Genomic DNA, 19,083 nt, shown 5'->3' on the forward strand with positions numbered 1-19,083 from the left:
CTGGGCGGATTGTGTTAGTTTCTTTTTGGTTTTTGGTTACTTTATTTCTGTTTTAGGGTTAGGTTAGGGTTAGGTTATTTAATTATTTTTGCCTGATTTTACTGATTTATTATCAAAAAAAATACTAAATAATGCTGCGCACATATATTATATATAATTTGCACAATTCCTAGAATTTCCCCGCGTAACATTTGGGAAGGCTTAGCCTACCCTAGCCTTCATTACCCGCCGCCTATGTTTAGGAGTGACAGAAATCAGAAATTACTTAATTAGAGAATCAGCCCAGGTTAGAAGGTTGGGGAATAAAACTAGAGAGGTGAGGTTGAGATGGTTTGGACATGTAGAGAGGAGGGAAGAGGGGTACATTGGGAGAAGGATGCTGAAGATGGAGCTGCCAGGTAAGACAGTGAAAAGGTACTAATTTATCCAAAGAGTTGGAGGCCGCCTACAAATCCACTACAATTCTCAGGCTTAGAAATGACCTAAAGACAGCACTATACTCGCACATAATCAGCATCACTGTTATTGCACTGGAGTTTTTATTTAAAATGTTTTCTGTAGGAGAGTAGTGTTATCAGTTTGTTTCATCAATCAAACTAAATAATAACACACAGTGATAACTGATGTGACAACAATTCTAAGGAATCTCATTGTTGTTTGTTTAAATGTTTTTTGACGGAGCGTGGCATGCTTGGGGACGACGAATCACGTAATTTCCTAAGTCACCGCAAAATGTATTCAATTTTCTCCAAACACAGACGTTTTTGGAGAAACAAAAAAAATCATAAACGGCACAGTGTCACCTACCGGGCAGAATCGTCCGATTCGTTTGTATTCTATTTTTGGAACACAGTTCTTATATGAAGTGAGTTAAAAGACATCTATGGGGTTTTAAATAAGAAAACCACTCCGGTAGTATGACATTAAAAGGGTTAAGAGTCACAGTTCCGCTCTGCTGTTGGTATCAAAAGAGTTCTCCATTCATAAAGTGCTCCCCCTGCTCGCATAGTGAAGGTATTGCAGTACTAACAAGCTCCTACAGGGGGAGGTTGGTGAAAACTGGATATTCGGACAAAAATGTGTAAAACACTTATTTATTTATCATTACTTTTTCTTCGGTATAGGCACACATTTCCCAAAACATCTACAGTGTTGTGTCTACTTATGGAAGTCCATTGGTCCAAAACATTACTTAATAAGTATCACAATGGATGTATTTGTGATATTTGAAACACACACACACACACACACACACACACACACACACACCACAATAACTCATTAACATTGAAATGTATTGAAATTTCATTTCATTGTGGTAAATATCATAACATTTTTGGACCAAAGGACTTTCATTCCTAAGTGATGTGCTGCAAAACACAAGTCTGTTAATATTGGTAAAAAAAATCATACATATAATATTTTTAAAAATGTTTTTTTTTTTTTAAGTTGTAGGCAGGTCACTCTGGAGGCGGGTCACATTCTTCTTGTGGGGGGAGTGGCCACTCAGGCTCCTCCTCCTCCTCTGGCTCCTCCTCCGCCCCAACAAGCCCCTCCTCCTTGCTGTGTGGCTCCTCCTCCTCGTGGATAGCGGTGATCGGCTCGTTAGCAGCAGCTACGTAGGAGATATCGCAGCGTTCATTTAGTTGACTAAAACTATGACGACAAATGTTTGTCTACTACCTTTTTTTCACTGACGAAAACTACATGTAAACTAAGCTATGATGACTAAAACTATGACTAAATATATTGAACATTTTGTCAACAAATAAAAACTAGACTGTTAGGGAGGATAGTGGAGAATAGATCCAGTAGAACTAAGACAAGTCATTTTATGCTTGGTTGCGTGCAGGTGTGACGACGAAAATAACCAATCTACGAGCTTGTAGATCAGCTATTTTCAGCACAAATCCATGTATAAATAAGGCATTACGATGCTATCATGGCCCGCCAAAATGTATTTTAAGACGACTAAATCAACTGTAGATTTAGTTGACTAAAATATTCAGTCAACTAAAACTAAAACATTTCAGATGACTAAAATATGACTAAAACTAGTCCAAGACATTGGAATTGTATCCAAAAGACTATGACTAAAACTACAAAAAATGCTGTCAAAATTAATACTAGAGATATTATTATAGACTGTTACCTAAAGCTAATATTTTGGGTGGATATGAAATCTTCAATGAATTCTTTCTTCAAAAATAGCAGATCTACAATCTGACAACGGGTGGCATCCTGACGTGTTGTGAGCCTGTAGATCTGTTTGGTTTTCTTTTTGCAATTTTTCCTGAGCTTTTTGAATCTTGCCCTAGGCTACCCCATATTACAATAACAAATAATTAAAACCACCACTAAAACTAATAAAACCTATACTAAAATGAACTGCTTTGAAAACAAATTAAAAATAAACTGAAATTGAAAACAAAAAAGTCTAAATAAAATGCAAATGAAAAAACGATAACCTTGGTTGGAGAGTTTCTGGGGTTCCTGCATGTTGACCACGTTCTCGTTCTCCTGCACACACGAAAAGAACGGTGACAACTGGAACCAAAACTGACACCAAAGACATGTCAATAGGTGTAATTATACAACATACAATACGTTTTTTACACCTCATTATGTGTTTTTTGTGTTCTTTTTTCTGATTTGATGTATTGTTGCTTTTCTTTTTTCTGCTTTTTACCTGTGCAGCACTTTGGTCAACTAACATTGTGTAAAAATGTGCTATATAAATAAAGTTTGATTGATTGATTGATTGATTGATTGATTGAAGGACCTCCTTGGCCTTGCCAAGCCAAAGTGCAGTAACTACGGGGTGAAATCACTGAAAAAGGGGTTTAAAAGTGATTCAGCTGGTCAGCCAAATGAGATATCGGCATATAAGTGATATTACAATAAATGTACATCTGTTCTTGAGGTAATTGTTCATCCCCCAAAATCACAAAGGCTAATTTGACCTTTGGGACAAATACGTGGGTGTGTCCAAAAACGGGAGTTACTGCACTTTGGCTTGGCAGGGCAGGCAAACCCACAATGCAATGCTTTGTTTTCAAGAGTGTTGAACGCAAACGTCAGTAGCATTACAAAGTTGTGCTTGGTCCGCTCTTGTCGGGGGACAAGAGCGGAAATTAGTGTGAATGTTCATCTATTAAAGGTTTAAAGTTGTTAAAGGAACCCCTTTATGGCCCCTCAAATAACTTTGAAAAATATTTAATCTCTAGATAAGACTGAATACAATGGATCTTTAGTAGGTTATGGTTCTAAACTAAATACAACATTCCACACATGACATTGTGTGTTTGTTTACATGGCTGTCATGGTGGATACAGCATAACATTCAAATAGTGCAGCAGGTGCTCTGAGTCTTTGATTAGACAGCGGTGTGTGTGTGTGTGTGTGTGTGTGTGTGTGTGTGTGTGTGTGTGTGTGTGTGTGTGTGTGTGTGTGTGTGTGTGTGTGTGTGTGTGTGTGTGTGTGTGTGTGTGTGTGGAGGACCTGGTGGTTCTCTTGGCTGAGGACCTTCTTCCACATGAGGTGGTTCTCCTGGAGATGCTGGCTGATCGGGCAGAAGACGGCTCTCCTCTTCTTCACCGCCGCTTGCTCTGGAAAACATGGAGGACAACAAACATTTGACTATGGATAGTAATAGTGTAGAAATCAGGGGTCTTCAATGTTTTTCAGGCCAAGGAGCCCTTAAGACCTCGCACAGTGTGTAAGGTACTTCGAGAAGAAACACCCGATAAAGTGCGGTCGGTGAGGGGTTCCCGACAACTTTTAGATTTCAAACATGATTGGAGTCTGTCGACTCCAATCTAGAGCCACGCTACAGCTAATGAGAGCACATTACAGCCACGCACCGTGGCTAGTCCTCTCGCATAGAACCGCAATATTACCGACTCCAATACAGTCCTGTATTAAGTTAAACAATATAAAACACATTGAGAGAGTGAGCGAGCCTGCTCGAGGATGGGGCTGTTTCAGACAAAGAGAGAGAGTTGTGTGTGTGTGTGTGTGTGTGTGTGTGTGTGTGTGTGTGTGTGTGTGTGTGCGTGCGTGCGTGCGTGCGTGCGTGCGTGCGTGCGTGCGTGCGTGCGTGCGTGCGTGCGTGCGTGCGTGCGTGCGTGCGTGCGTGTGTGTGTCTGTGTGTCTGCGTGTGTCTGTGTGTCTAAGTGTGAGGTGTGTATCTCTGAACATTATTGCCAGATTTTGCGAGAGACATAAGCAACCAGGTCTGAAAACAAACCCAACAAAAGCGACTAGGCCGCATGAGCACTTTAAACCTGTATACAAATAAAATAGCTGATCTACAAGCTCACAACACTTTTAGCTATTTTCAAAGAAAAAAACAACATTAGGAAACGAGGCCAACTAAGCAAATAAATGTCTTGCAATGAGTGAACCCCTCTCGCCGACCAATCAATCGTGCGAGAACCACAACAATATATATTGCCCGATTTCAAGAGAGAAACTTGTGCAATGTGAAATGCGACCATTTCAAATATCGTACAGTGTGTAGGGGCCCTTAGTTGAGAGAGAGATAGAGTATGAAACAGGGATCTCCACTACAAATGTATAAAATTGTGTTGCAGATTAAACTTTATCATAGATTTCATAGAGAGCTTCATAGACTTGGTTGACAGCACTGTCATCGGTGTTGTGGAAATGTATGTTTTTTTGTTTGTTTGTTTGTTGTATTGTTGGTTTGTTTACACACTATCTTTTGAATATGTATGTTGAATTCAAGTGTATTTTCAGACATTTTAACCACTTCCAATCCTCAAACCTCTTACACAAATAGCACATCTACAAGCTTGTTTTGTCAGCTTGTAGATCTGCTATTTTCGGTGAACGTTCCCCCCAGAATAGGGATGCTAGGGTACCGGACACCCTGTAGTAACTCTGAGGACCCCCTGGGGGTCCCGGACACCCTGTTGAGACCCATGTTCTAGATCCGTGGTTAGAGAAATTAGACATTTGCCCGGGACCCAAACTAGTGAAAATAGCAGAGCTAATAGCGGCTTTGCGCCGCAAACATTTGCAAACCTTTGCAAACCTTTGTCAAGATAACTGCATTTTTGACACAAGTTTGAAATCTGCATTATAAGCAACACCATGTTTCTATGGCTTGTTGCATATATTGCATTTTCCACATGTCCTGTTGCATTCCTTGGTCCCTGCATCGCTGCTTGCAGCTATATTTATTATTATCATTTTTTTTTTTTATATTATTATTAATGCTTAAACAATGGCTTCTATTTCAGCATGCCGACTTTCCAGGAATAGAAAGCCTGCAGTTTCTATTAGCTTGGATTCCCCTCATCGATGATGTCACTGGTAGTTAGGTTTCTGAACTGTCCACTGCCCTCCTCAGACACAGAGTTAGTAGACAGAAATTGTACCATATTATAATGAGCAGTGAGGAACAATTATACGAAGACAAGGTTTGAAAATGGGTAGCTGGGGACCCCCTGGAACCCCCCCCCCATCAAGGACCCCTGGGGGACCCCACTTTGAGAGTGACTGCCTTACGTGACGTCTCAGAGTCGGTGGACGCTGCGTCATCATCATCACCGTCGTCATCGTCGACATCACCATCACGATGCTCCTCCCCCTCCGGCCCGGTGTGGGTGGTGGCCTCAGGCCCCGCCTCCTCCTCCAGCCAGCGGCCGGGCATCAAGGAGGCGGAGTCATAGGAGCGACAGAGCGGCGCCACGATGTGCGTGATGAACGACTCCTGGAGCTGGGCGAGCTGCGGAGCAGAGCGGTCCATGAAGGGGCTGATGGGAAGACCCAGACTGGACTCCTCGTCGCCCTGTGGAACGGATTCACAGTGAACTCTAATAGGCTCTATGCACAGCAGCCATATTGGAAAGACATTGGGCCTCTTCTTACTTCCTTCACAGGTGTTACCAATGATACTAATGAAGGCTCTGTTCCATTGTGGTTAGGGTGCTGATATTGTGCATGTTGGCTCACTAGAAACACTCCATTTTGGTTCCCAAATTGCCCCTTATGGTGGGTGCAACACTGAGAGTATACAAATGGTACCAAATGGACCCGTAAGTTCCATTTGTACACTCTCAGAGTTATGGGGGTCAACCACTATGCCACACTAAATGAAACAGAGCCTTAATTAGTATCATTGGTAACACCTGTGAAGGAAGTAAGGAAGGGGCCCAATTCATTCCCAATATGGCTGCTGTGCATAGAGCCTATTTTACCAATGGTGTAAAGTAACTACGTACATTTACTCAAGTACTGTACGGGTCTGTAATCGGAGTTACAGACCGTAAGGGTCCATTTGGTTCCGTTTATACACTCAGAGTTGTAGACCTGTAAGGGTCCATTTGGTTCCATGTTTACACTCTCAGAGTTACAGACAGTGGTGTAAAGTAACTAAGTTCATATACTCAAGTTATGTACTTAAAGGTAGGGTAAGTGATTTTCTTTGGTTAAAATAAGTGTTAAATAGCTCTATATTGTGATAGTATTCATTGCTATAGTGCTTGTTCAGTAAAAGGAGTCTCCCATGTCTCTCCAGCTCTTTGTTAAACAGAAAATGCATTTTTAGTGCTCTCTCCTGATTGGCTTAAATGTTGTCACCTACCTGAAAATGTACTATATTCTGTTTACTAAAGAGCTGGAGAGACACCTGTGACCGAACAAACGCTCTGTAGCAATGATTACTATCAGAATATTGTACTTTAACCTTTTTAACAAAAAACACCAGGTATTGAGGTGTAAGAGGTGGTAGAAAGACATATTTAGGAAAAGTCAAGAAAGGGGAGCCCTCTACGAGACTCGAGCGGCAAGATAATTCAGTAGAGTTGCCACTGTCGCAATTGCTTGCTCAGGGTGTGACAATGTCGGGTCTCTGCTCCAGTGGCGGAGCGTCCGGGTAGGTTAGGTAGGCTGCCGCCTACGGGCCCGCGACCCCGGGGGGCCTGGACCTTTATTTTATTAGAATTAGACGCACTTTGCGTGTTCCGCCTCACCCTAAAACCGAAATAAAGAAACAAAAAACGGTAAAAAAATGTTTTAAAAAAAAGATTGCGCGTGGGGGGGGGGGCTCAGCTGTCTTGAGACAACTTGTTGTGATTTGACACTTCAATATAATATTGAATTGAACTGTACAGAAATTGCCAAAAAGGTTATTTTGACCTTTCAGTGCCTATAGTGTTAACTGTTGGTAGAACTGGTTACCTGTTCATAGAACTTGTTAACAATGTAAATGCTACCTGTTGGTAAAACTTCGTAAAGGTTGTAAATTACATGTTGGTAGAATTCATTAGCAATGTCTGGGTCCATTCTAAATGTTACCTGTTGGTAGAATTCATTAACGATGCCCTGGGTCCATTGTAAATGCAGATCTCTACGCTTCAGCGGTCCGTTGATGTCGGCCAGTTTGATGCACATCTGACACACCAGCAGTCGGTCGTTCTCATTGGACCAATCGATGCCGGAGGCGGGATCGTCACCCACCTATGGGAAGGCAGCACATAAATGATCCAACAATGTATAGTTATGCTGACATTTAAACATTAACATAATACAGTTGCTAGCAGGATTATGGGCATTAAGCAGTGGAAGTGGTGGAAGATGTACTACTGACAATTATTTGACTTAAGTAGAAGTTACACAATGTAGAAATACAAAAATAGACACACGTTTTACTACCCCAGTGCCCATTGGGTACTGGGTGCTGTTGAATAACAGCCGTTTTCACCAAAAAAAGAGAAAAAAAGAGAAGGGAGTGTTTTTCTAAAACTCAAGGAGTGGACGAGACTGTCATCTGTCCATTCCTTCTTTCAGGGTCCTAGAATCATTCCTAAGTTGCGTTAGAGCGCGTCAATGGCAGGTAATGTGTAACCAGACACCGACAAATGGAAGAAGCTTGCGACACACATTTGTTTCACAGCCTACTTCCATCTGAGACTCCGTAAGCAGAATCGATGACAGTGAGGTTTTTCTTTTTTTCAAGCTACTAGGCAGGTGATTGGATAAATACTTGGTTCGAATACGCAGCGTTGCGGGCAGCTTTACTCCCTGCGCAATCCCAGACCTCCTTCCTGAAATCAAATGCAAATGAGATTTCCGGAGGGAGGGGGGTTTACCAGGCTAGGTAATGTGTTAATAGCGAGTTCAAATGTGACCTTGTTATTGATAGTGAGTTAGAATGTTACCTTGGCGTTGAACTCGGCCAGGAAGTCAAAATGTTTCTTCAGGTCGGTGGCGAGGATCGCCTCGATGACCAGGAAGCGAAAGCGTTTGAACTCCACGTGACCCAGGCTGGACAGGAAGTTGAACTCCGGGCGCGACAGAAAGAGGTTCCAGGCGGAGGCGGCGTGATGATTCTCCAGGACCGACCGGTCGTTGTAGAGGACCGCCTAAAACACACACATACGCACACACACACACACACACACACACACACACACACACACACACACACACACACACACACACACACACACACACACACACACACACACACACACACACACACATTCAACTTGCCTGATCGCTGGACGGTTTGACTGCACATTTAGATGTTGTTTTAGCAGTGGTGTGAAGTATCTAAGTACATTTACTCAAGGACTGTATTTGACTACAATTTTGAGGCATTTCTACTTTACTGGAGTATTTCCAATGTTCTGTACTTTCACTTCTACTCCACTATATCTCAGAGGCAAATATTGTACTTTTACTCCACTACAATTATTTGACAACTTTAGTAACTAGTTACTTTGCAGAACATACATTAACTACTTTAGCCCTATTTTATACCTAGGCTATTTGAAAATAGCAGTTCTACGAGCTTGTAGATCTTTTGCTATTGTCAAATATTTTAGTACTTTTACTTTTGGTACTTTAAGTACATTTTGATACCAATACTTTTAGTTGAATTTGGGACTTTTCCTTGTAACGGAGTACTTCTACATTGCAGTATTGATACTTTTACTGAAGTAAAACATTTGAGTACTTTTCCCAACACTGTATTTGAGTCACCTGACATGTGTTAGTGTGCGTACTGTACCTGTGGTGCGCTGGTGGCCACCAGGAAGGCGTTGGTTCTTCCAGGGTGGTCGTAGTCGTGCATGGCCGCCGCTACGTACAGAGCCATGAGCTCTAGAGCCGGGATGAGAGCAGACAGACAGCCGTATCCCTCCTCTCTGTCTGAGAGAGACAGACACACAGAGAGAGAGACAGTTAGAGACAGACAGACGGACGGACGGACGGACGGACGGACGGACGGACAGACGGACAGACAGACGGACAGACAGACTTCCCACATTAGAATGTAATGGTACAGTATGTAACTCCTCTAGCCTTTCTGCTTGTAAACAATAATTATTGTGTATCCATTTGTACACTGTCAAAGTTAAAGGAATATTTCACCCAAGAAATTACTTAATTTCTATCGTTTTCGTACCCTGCGATGTCTTAAGGCACAGTGACTTGTAAAATAGTCCTGGTGAGTGAAGAGTCTAAAAACGTGATGACGGACACCGAACAGCAAAACAATATCAATATCAATATCCCTTTATAAACTCCAAAACACCGTTCATAATGCACGTTCTATACTTTTCCAAAAATATAACCAGAGAAGAAAGAAAAAAAAAACGTTGTAAACACTTCCGGGTTCAAATGGTCTCATGCACGTGCCTGGGCGCTCGTGTCATGTGCGTGTGAATGAGCCCTGTTTGAACCACACGGGCACGCCCATGTGCGTTCTGCGCTTGTGTATGCCACGGTTTGAACCGGAAGTGAATTAAAACTTTTATTTACTTCAAGACAAAGCAATGTTATACGCTATACAAAATAATAGAAGACATTTGGAACACACTATGAGTGGTGTTTTAAAGGAGTAGTTCACCCAAAAAAATACTTATTTTCAATCAATTACACACATGAATCATTGAATTCATGGAGATTTATTTGTTTTTGTCGCATTCCTAAGCCAATCATTTGATGACCGGCGGTCTCTCCGGTAGTAGACTCAACAAGCGTCTTGCATCTATCTAGCATCTTTCCGCCGGTCATCAAATTATTGGCTTAGGAATGCAACAAAAACAAATAAATCTCAACTAATTCAATGCTTCATTGGCTGTGTAATTGATAGAAAAATAAGACATGTTTTGGGTGAACTACTCCTTTAAGAGTTTTTTTTAAATATATTTGTTCTGTTTTTAATATCGGCCTCCGATTTACGTCACGTCATCAAGTCTCTTTTTCGTTTTTTTAATTCTTCATTCACCGGTTTACGAAGAATATTTTACAATATTTTTTCGATTGTCTATTTTCAGCGAAAGCTTTCTCCTCAATAACAGAAAACAGAAAATACACTATTATAGAGCCCTGAGGGACTCCACTCAACCCTATAGGGTTTGAGTGGTTGAGTAAGTAAACACTGAGGATAGGCTCTATATGCACAGCAGCCATATTATCACTTCCTTCACAGGTGTTACCAATGATACTAATGAAGGCTCTGTTCCATTTAGTGGAGCACAGTGGTTCTCAGATTTTTCAATTTTCACGATTTGGTTCCATTTGTACACTCTCAGAGTTACACATCTAGGGGCCATTTGGAAACCCCAAATTGAATTGAACCCCAGGAACCATGAGGGTCCCTGGACCCAACTGTCGACCCACTGGTGTAGCAGAGTGTTTCCAGTGAGCCAACATGCACAATATCAGCACCCTGACTCTGTTTGACCAGAATGGAACAGAGCCTTCATTAGTATCATTGGTAACACCTGTGAATGTCTTCACACTATGGCTGCTGTGCATAGAGCCTATCGTACCCGAGTCACTGCTAGAGGAGCTGTGGTCTGTGATGAAGGTGTGGAGGCCGCTGGGGAGGCCGGCGATGGGTAGGCCGCTGATGGGGGGGCCGCTGGGGAGGCCCGGCACGGGCTGGGTGGTCAGGTACCACACCGCATGCAGGACGTCTGTAGCGTGGACCCTGTTATGATCTGAACCACACACACGCACGCACACGCACACACACACGCACACGCACACACGTAAACAGTGGTGTAAAGTAACTAAGTACATTTACTCAAGTACTGTACTTGAGTACAATTTTGAGGTATTTTTACTTTACTGGGGTATTTCCAATTGTCAATACTTTTACTTCTACTAGACTCCACTACAATTGTTTGATTCAAAAATAGCAGATCTAAGTGCCGCGCTACGAGCTTGTACATCTGCTATTTTTGAAAAATCGAGAAAATGTGTGCAAAGTAATATATTTGTATTATTTTAAAGCGAACATTTTTAATTAAAATCTTTACCTCTGGGGGTCTCTGGAACAAAACATTTTGAGATGGGGGTCCGCGCAAAATACATATAATTTTTGGGGTCCTTGACATGAAAAAGTTTGAACACCACTGATATAGAAACATACGTTTTTCAGAAAAACTGAAACGGATTTATAGGAGACATTTGTAGAATCGGCTTCAGGTCTTAATAGGTTAAACATGCTATTTGAGTGTTTCCTGTCTTCCCCAGTAAGGGTCACTGTTGGCCTACTTTTGTGTGTACTCAGAACAGAGCGGCTGTGGTCACAATCCTTCTAGTTCAGCTTCAAGCAGTGGTGCAAGAAGTTTACTTGAGTAAAAGTATCAATATCAATGTAGAAATACTCTAAGTACAAGTAAAAGGCCTGTATATTTTTTGGGGGGGGGCATTTTGGCAAGTATTGGCATTAACATATACTTGCAATACCAAAGTAGAGGTACGCATTACAAAATTTGGGTTAGGCTTATTGTCAAAAATAGTTAAAAAAGAGGGGGGAATAATTTTGAAAAATGTTTCAAAAACAGAGAAAATAGCTGATCTACAAGCTCACAACCCACTGCATCGTGACACCTTGTGAGCTTGTAGATTGACTTTTTTTCTTTTTTTACTTTAAAGGAGCTACACCATGAATTTAAAAAAATAATAATAATATTTGATATCATATTGTTTATGTCCCTCAAACGTTTTTCAAAAGGTTTGAGCCTAAATCAAGCCTCAGATATACTCATTCCAACTAACTTCTCTCTGGCTTATGAAGCACTTTCACCTGCAATACCACATTGTCCTGTTTGGCACGGGGCGCTATTGAGCCAGTTTGTATGCATGTTATGTCCTGGTTCTGTGTGGAAAAAGTAAAAAAAAAAAATAAGAAAAAATTTAAAAAAAAATAAAAATGAAAAAACATTTTTTTTTTTTTTTTTTGGATTTCTTTTTTTTTTTGTTAGAACTGAAAAACGGGAGGAATTGTTCCCAGACGTGACGTAGGGTGGGGGAACAAATCTGACGGACTGTTTTCAGACCAATTTACATAAAAACCACAGATAGCCTATGAAAGCCTGCATGCTCGAAGTCGGGTATTTGTTGGAACAGAAGAGAGGCGGGGGAGACCAAAAACACACAAAAATGAAGAAAAAGTAAACATTCATGGTGTAGACCCTTTAATTTGTATCCCACGATTTTGTAACCAATTTTTTACACCCAGTGCCAATTGTCTATGTAATCCTGGGCACTACCTTCCCTCTGCCAACCTAGGGAGGCCAGGGCCGAGCTCATGCCTCCTTCAATGCATGAGAGCCAACTGACCTTCTTGTCACCTGACAGGGGAGAGTTTCCCTGGGCGTGGAAGGAACACGTTATTCCAACCAGTTCCTTTCCCCTCCATCAGGCGCCCCAGCTGGCCAGGGGGAGGCAGTATAGTGACCAGGATTACTGCATGTTTTTGTGAGGGTATCTACCCTAGGAGACACGGGGAGAACATGCAAACTCCACACAGAGAGGCCCTTTCGCCAACCCCACCTAGGGTATGGGCACTGATGACGCGGAGGATTGGCTATTTTTTAATACACTCAGTATACAATCGTGAGGGCTCTTATATGGAATGTCTCTGTATCTGTTCTACTGGACATATAATAATAATAATCATAATCATCTTACATGGTATGTCTCTATATCCGTTCTCCAGGGCGTGGAAATAGTTCATGAATTCTTGGACGGGGATGTTAAACTTCTCAAACAGACCAGTGTCTGCAAACAACCTGTAAGAAACCTGAGAACACAAGATACTAGGATGAGAACACATACAACCCCTAGCAACCACACTCTTAGCACTATGCACCTCAATCCCTAGCAATCACACCATAGCACTATGTACCTCACCCCCTAGCAATCACACCCTAGCACTATACACCTCACCCCCTAGCAATCACACCCTAGCTCTATGCACCTCACCCCCTAGCAATCACACCGTAGCACTATGTACCTCACCCCCTAGCAATCACACCATAGCACTATGTACCTCACCCCTAGCAATCACACCCTAGCACTATACACCTCACCCCCTAGCAATCACACCCTAGCACTATGCACCTCACCCCCTAGCAAGCACACCCTAGCCCTGTGTACCTCACACCCTAGCAATCACACCCTAGCACTATACACCTCACCCCCTAGCAATCACACCATAGCACTATGTACCTCACACCCTAGCACTATACACCTCACCCCCTAGCAATCACAACCTAGCACTATGTACCTCTACCACTAGCAATCACAACCTAGCACTATGTACCTCTACCACTAGCAATCACAACCTAGCACTATGTACCTCACCCCCTAGCAATCACACCCTAGCACTATGTACCTCTACCCCTCGCACTCACACCCTAGCATTACATTCCTCTACCTCTAGCAATCACAACCTAGCACTATGTACCTCACCCCGTAGAAATCACACCCTAGCACTATGTACCTCACCCCCTAGCAATCACAACCTAGCACTATGTACCTCTACCTCTAGCAATCACAACCTAGCACTATGTACCTCACCCCGTAGAAATCACACCCTAGCACTATGTACCTCACCCCCTAGCAATCACGCTGCATAGGACCACAATGGAATGTGTTATCATTTTAGCCTAAATGTCTGACTGTATCTCGTGCTGTTTACATTTCTGTCTAATAAAGTATTCAATCAATCAATCAATCAATCACTATTTGTACGTACCTCACCCCCTAGCAATCACACCCTCCTCTCTCCCTGTATCACTTCTTAGATTTTTTTTAACCCAATAAGGCTGATTCCAAAAATGTATTCTACTTTGCTCAAATTTTCACTATTTTTCAAAAATAGCAGATCTACAAGCTCATAGCGCTCGTCCTATGAGCTATGAAGTGACGTGCCATGAGCTTGCATATCTGCACATTTTTTAATGCTTTCAATGCTGCACATTGATCAATGTATTTTGAAAGGTACAGTGTGCCATTTCAAAACACATTACAAAAAAACACAAAATACATCCGTTGAATGCTATTGATCAACGTATTTCTGAATACATCGATCAATGACTTGATTTGAATGGCTGTAGACTCACCTGGCTCAGGATGCGTCCGGTGCGTCCGTTGGTTCTGTCCGTCAGGGTGAAGATGGGGAAGTTCCAGTTGGCCAGTTGACTCAGGAGAGGTTCGAGTCCCTCCATGACCAGAGGCTCCGGAGCCTCAACGGGTTTGTCCTGACAGGAAGTGACACGTTGGTTCAACACGGCGGTACGGTAAGCTACACCAGCATCGGTGGACAAAGTAGATACTCGATAGTTTAAACCACTTAAACCCCATATCTCAGGGCTTTATACTAGGGTCTTTTCTGTTTTCTGTTATTGTGGGGGAAGCTTTCCCCACAATACGGATGCTTGTGTTTAAGTGGTTAAATTATGATGTACATTTTCGGACATTTTCAGAAATATTCAAAATTATGTGAGCTTGTATTTTCACTATATTTGAAATAGGGCTCAAGGGTTAATTCCAGTGTTGATTTCGCCGACTAAAATTATGACGTGAAATGTTGGTTGACTACCTTTTTCCACCGACGAAAACAAAATAAAAACAAAATAAAAACTAAGCTACAATGACTAAATATACTGCCAATTTCATCAACACATAAAAACTAGACTAAAATGTTCCATTAAAGTTATTTTATGTTTGGTTGCGCTCGGGTGTTGCGCTCTGAAAATAGCAGATCTAGACTCACAATGTGTCGCCCTGCGACGCGTTGTGAACTTAGGTCGGCTATTTTCATTATGCAACCAAGTGTAAAATCAGCCATTACGACAACATCAAGGCACCGCCAACATACATTTTAGTCGACTGAATCAACTGTAGATTTAGTCGACTATAATATTATGATATTTAGTCGACTAAAACTAGTGGAAATCTTAAACATTTCAGATGACTAAAATATGACTAAAACTAAATGGAATTTTATTCAAAAGACTATGACTAAAACACAGTGTAGCACAGTGGTTTCCACGACCCCCACAACTCTGAGAGTGTACAAATGGAACCAAATGGACCCTTACGGGTCCATTTGGTTCCATTTGTACACTCTCAGAGTTACACGCCTGTAAGGGGCCATTTGGAAGCCCATGAGGGTCCCTGGACCCCAACTGTAGTGTTTCCAGTGGGCCAACATGCACAATATCAGCACCCTGACTCTGTTTGACCAGAATGGAACAGAGCCTTCAATTAGCATCATTGGTAACACCTGTGAATGTCTTCATAATATGGCTGCTGTGAATAGAGCCTATCTGCACCAAACTTGACACAAACACGGTTTGGGAGGCATGCGTTAATCCGACAGACCTTTTCTCCGACTATGTGGCATCCGCGTGCGGTTAGGGTTAGGGTGCGGGTTTGGTTCGGGTTTAGTATTGGAAACGTCGGAGCGCTGCGCTGTCGGAGGATTACGCTGTCGGACTAACATACTGCACCCACACGGTTTAGGGGTCGGCCATGCAAAACGTCACACCAGGGGTGGCCTCAGGCACACCATTCCTCCAATACTCCCACAACATGACACAAATGCTGTTCAGGGGTCTGCCATGACAGTAGTCACACCAAAAAAAATAATTTAAAAAACTGCACTCATATGGGGCACTTCAGCAGTGTTACAGCAGTGTCTCTCCTCACCTCTGGAGGTATTAGTGGGCGGAGCATGGCGTTGTGGGCGGGGGTTTTGTCGTGGTGGGCGTGGTCATCGTCTGCATCGCTGTGATTGGCTTCCTGCGTGCTGTCATAGTCTGATGATGTCACCGCCTGCTCTTCTGTCACCATGAAAACACACAAACAAACAACACACGAACAACACACAAACACACACAAACAACACACGAACAATAATCAAACAAACAAAGACACAAAACACACGCAAACACACAAACAAACAAATGTTACCGTCTGTGATTAACAATAGTTTTAAATCACTTTCAACCTGGTCACCCGGTCTAACCCTATGTAGCACGTGTCATGATTACATTTGAAATCATTAAAATCCTATATTAAAACCAGTGTTGCAATGCTGAATTTGAAGGTGGTTGCACTCTATTTTAAAGACGTGACGCGCACGTCGCTTAACAACTACACTAACAGGTCACACAATGGACAATTGATATGCATCTAGGCTCATTCCTATGTTAATTCCCTGGTGTGAGTCGGGAGCCTTTGTAAACTTTGTTGATGTGTGAATTTAAAGTCGTTTTTAATCTATCCATGTGCCTGCGCGCGCTCCTGGTCAAATAGGTTCCTGCACGGCGTGCAAGGCCGTCCAGTGAGCATTGCACTCCTGATTAAAACTGCCTAGATGACTGGCTCTCAGACTTTTTAGACTGTGACCCAAAACGGAAACTAGTGAAAATAGCAGATCTTCAATTTTGAGCTTGTAGATTGGCTAACAACATGTGTAAACAAACACACATGTAAACAAACATAAACATACATGTGACCAAACATAAACAAACATGTAAACAAACATAAACCGACAAGTAAACAAACATGCAAACAAACGTGTAAACAAAGGTACCTGAGCGTTGCAGTTTGTCTGGTTTATCTATGGAAGCGTCGGTGTGGCCCAGCCGCAGGTACGGCCGCCCACAACTGTCAACAACACAGAGACAATATGTAGTAAAAGTATCATCAATACCACAATGTACAAGTACTACTGTTACGAGTTAAGCGTCTGTATTCAAAATGTTACTCGAGTAAACATGCTGAAGTATTGCGTCGTAAGCTTGTAGATCGGCATTTTTCGCAATATTTATCCTCGAACAATTCCACAAATTGTAACCACTTAAACCCTTAATGGTTGACCGGAGTTCCTCAGGGCTCTATTGTCTTTTTCCGTTTTCACTCTATACATTAAAGAGGTGGTGCCATGGTTTTGCACTTTTTCTGTTTTTCATGTGTCTATGAGGTTGATAGAACTTCATTAAGCCCCCTGGTGGTATTTTTATGGTGTTTTATGTCTTCTCTGACTATTTTGAGTTTCTACCTGGAGGCTGAAACCTTGAGGGTCAAACGTGCCAGTAGAAAAACAGCCCTTTAGTGACATAGTAAATATATACCCCCCCTCATTATCATAACACAACAGGCGTGGGCATGAGGAGGAGGAGGGACTAGGACAGGTGGGTGGTGCTAAGGTGGTGGAGGAGGTGCTAAGGTGAGAACCAGGTATACTTAATGAACTGGAGGCGTGTCCACATAAAAACATAATTTTAACTATTTCTGTACACTTTTTTTGAAAAAAATCGTCCTCCTAGTATAACCATATTAGCCTACCTGATGATTATGTTTGGGGGGAAATATCTTCGCAGAAAATAGCTGATCAACCAGCTCACAACATGACTCTACAGCGGCTAGAGTCTAGCCGATGACTCTAGCCGCAATAGACGCATTTCCAGTCAACGTCACACTGATAAGAACCAGTATGTGCGTGCAGGCCGGAGCCGAAAGAAAAGTGGTCACAGCACTCAGGTGTAAAAATGCATCCCATCAAACTTTCAAATGCTGTTTTTATCTCTCACTCTTGAAATATATAATCCTTCGTTTCTGTTGTGTGTAAACAATAATAGCGATTCTCAAAGCAGTTGTCCAACACACAGGAGGAGGTTGAATGAACAGAGACCAACGCTCCCCAAAACAACAGGTTTGGGGATATGTTGGGAATTGATTACATGAAACCGGCACCTGTGCATGCAGTCTCAATCAAGAAACCTGTCTATTTGCCTAACTCCATTCCCAAGCGGCAGCTCTACCGCCTGAGCCACTGCATACATTCCCGTTAAGTACAAAAATAAACTGACTAATCTAGGAACCCATTCAGTAAAAAAAAAAAAAGTTTTCTTTCTTTAGTTTTTGCCCCTCGGGGCACCACCTTCTTTTTTTGTGTAGAAACAGGAACTCGGTTTGGCTCCTCCTCTTTCTTAGGCCAATTCCCCCAGGTGCTTCTGTGTCTATTCCTACTTTAATGCAGTGGTGCTGAGAGAGTATATACTGACCAATGGTGGGTAGAGTAGAGAGGAAGTATTGAAAAATGCACATACCCAAGTAAAGCAAAAGTACCTCAAAATTGTACTGAAGCACAGTACTTGAGTAAATGCTACTTTGCATTAAAAGCAAAACGTTTCAGCCAAGACCCCAGATTGTAATGTACTTTTACTGTTCCACCGTCAAATTATCAAGGTATGTGAAAATACACACCTGCTAACCATTACACACGCACACACGCACGCACGCACGCACGCACGCACGCACGCACACACACACACACACACACACACACACACACACACACACACACACACACATTTAGCGTGAGCGCACACACACACACACACACACACACACACACACACACACACACACACACACACACACACACACACACACACACACACACACACACACTTCATCTCCTGCTTCCAGATGCTAGGTTCTAGAACATTTAGCAGAGCTATTTTAATTGGATGCACCAGAGAACCTGGGAACCAAACCGTGCACAACACCTACATCAGAGGACTTGGGAACCAAACCGTGCACAACACCTACACCAGAGGACTTGGGAACCAAACCGTGCACAACACCTGTACCACAGAACTTGGGAACCAAACCGTGCACAACACCTGTACCACAGAACTTGGGAACCAAACTGTGCACAACACCTGTACCACAGAACATGGGAACCAAACCGTGCACAACACCTACACCAGAGGACATGGGGGAAAAAAA

General features: G+C 42.5%; 1 protein-coding gene across 1 annotated transcript in view; it reads right to left on the reverse strand.

The window, feature by feature from the left end:
• Positions 1-239: 239 nt before the first annotated feature.
• LOC311046513 (cGMP-inhibited 3',5'-cyclic phosphodiesterase 3A-like) overlaps positions 240-19,083 on the reverse strand; it is an 89,184-nt gene continuing 70,340 nt past the window's right edge. The window contains exons 5-16 of the mRNA XM_084058861.1: positions 16,880-16,953; positions 15,991-16,124; positions 14,400-14,537; positions 12,964-13,075; positions 10,812-10,982; positions 9,044-9,183; positions 8,190-8,393; positions 7,327-7,488; positions 5,536-5,818; positions 3,502-3,608; positions 2,469-2,520; positions 240-1,615 (exon numbers count right to left, since the gene is read on the reverse strand). Coding sequence (XP_083914987.1) covers positions 1,461-1,615; positions 2,469-2,520; positions 3,502-3,608; positions 5,536-5,818; positions 7,327-7,488; positions 8,190-8,393; positions 9,044-9,183; positions 10,812-10,982; positions 12,964-13,075; positions 14,400-14,537; positions 15,991-16,124; positions 16,880-16,953 — 1,732 coding nt within the window. The 3' untranslated portion in view covers positions 240-1,460. The remainder of the gene's footprint in view (positions 1,616-2,468; positions 2,521-3,501; positions 3,609-5,535; positions 5,819-7,326; positions 7,489-8,189; positions 8,394-9,043; positions 9,184-10,811; positions 10,983-12,963; positions 13,076-14,399; positions 14,538-15,990; positions 16,125-16,879; positions 16,954-19,083) is intronic.

Source organism: Gymnoscopelus microlampas (assembly GCF_963454915.1).
Source record: "Gymnoscopelus microlampas genome assembly, chromosome: 6".
Taxonomy (NCBI): Eukaryota; Metazoa; Chordata; class Actinopteri; order Myctophiformes; family Myctophidae; genus Gymnoscopelus; species Gymnoscopelus microlampas.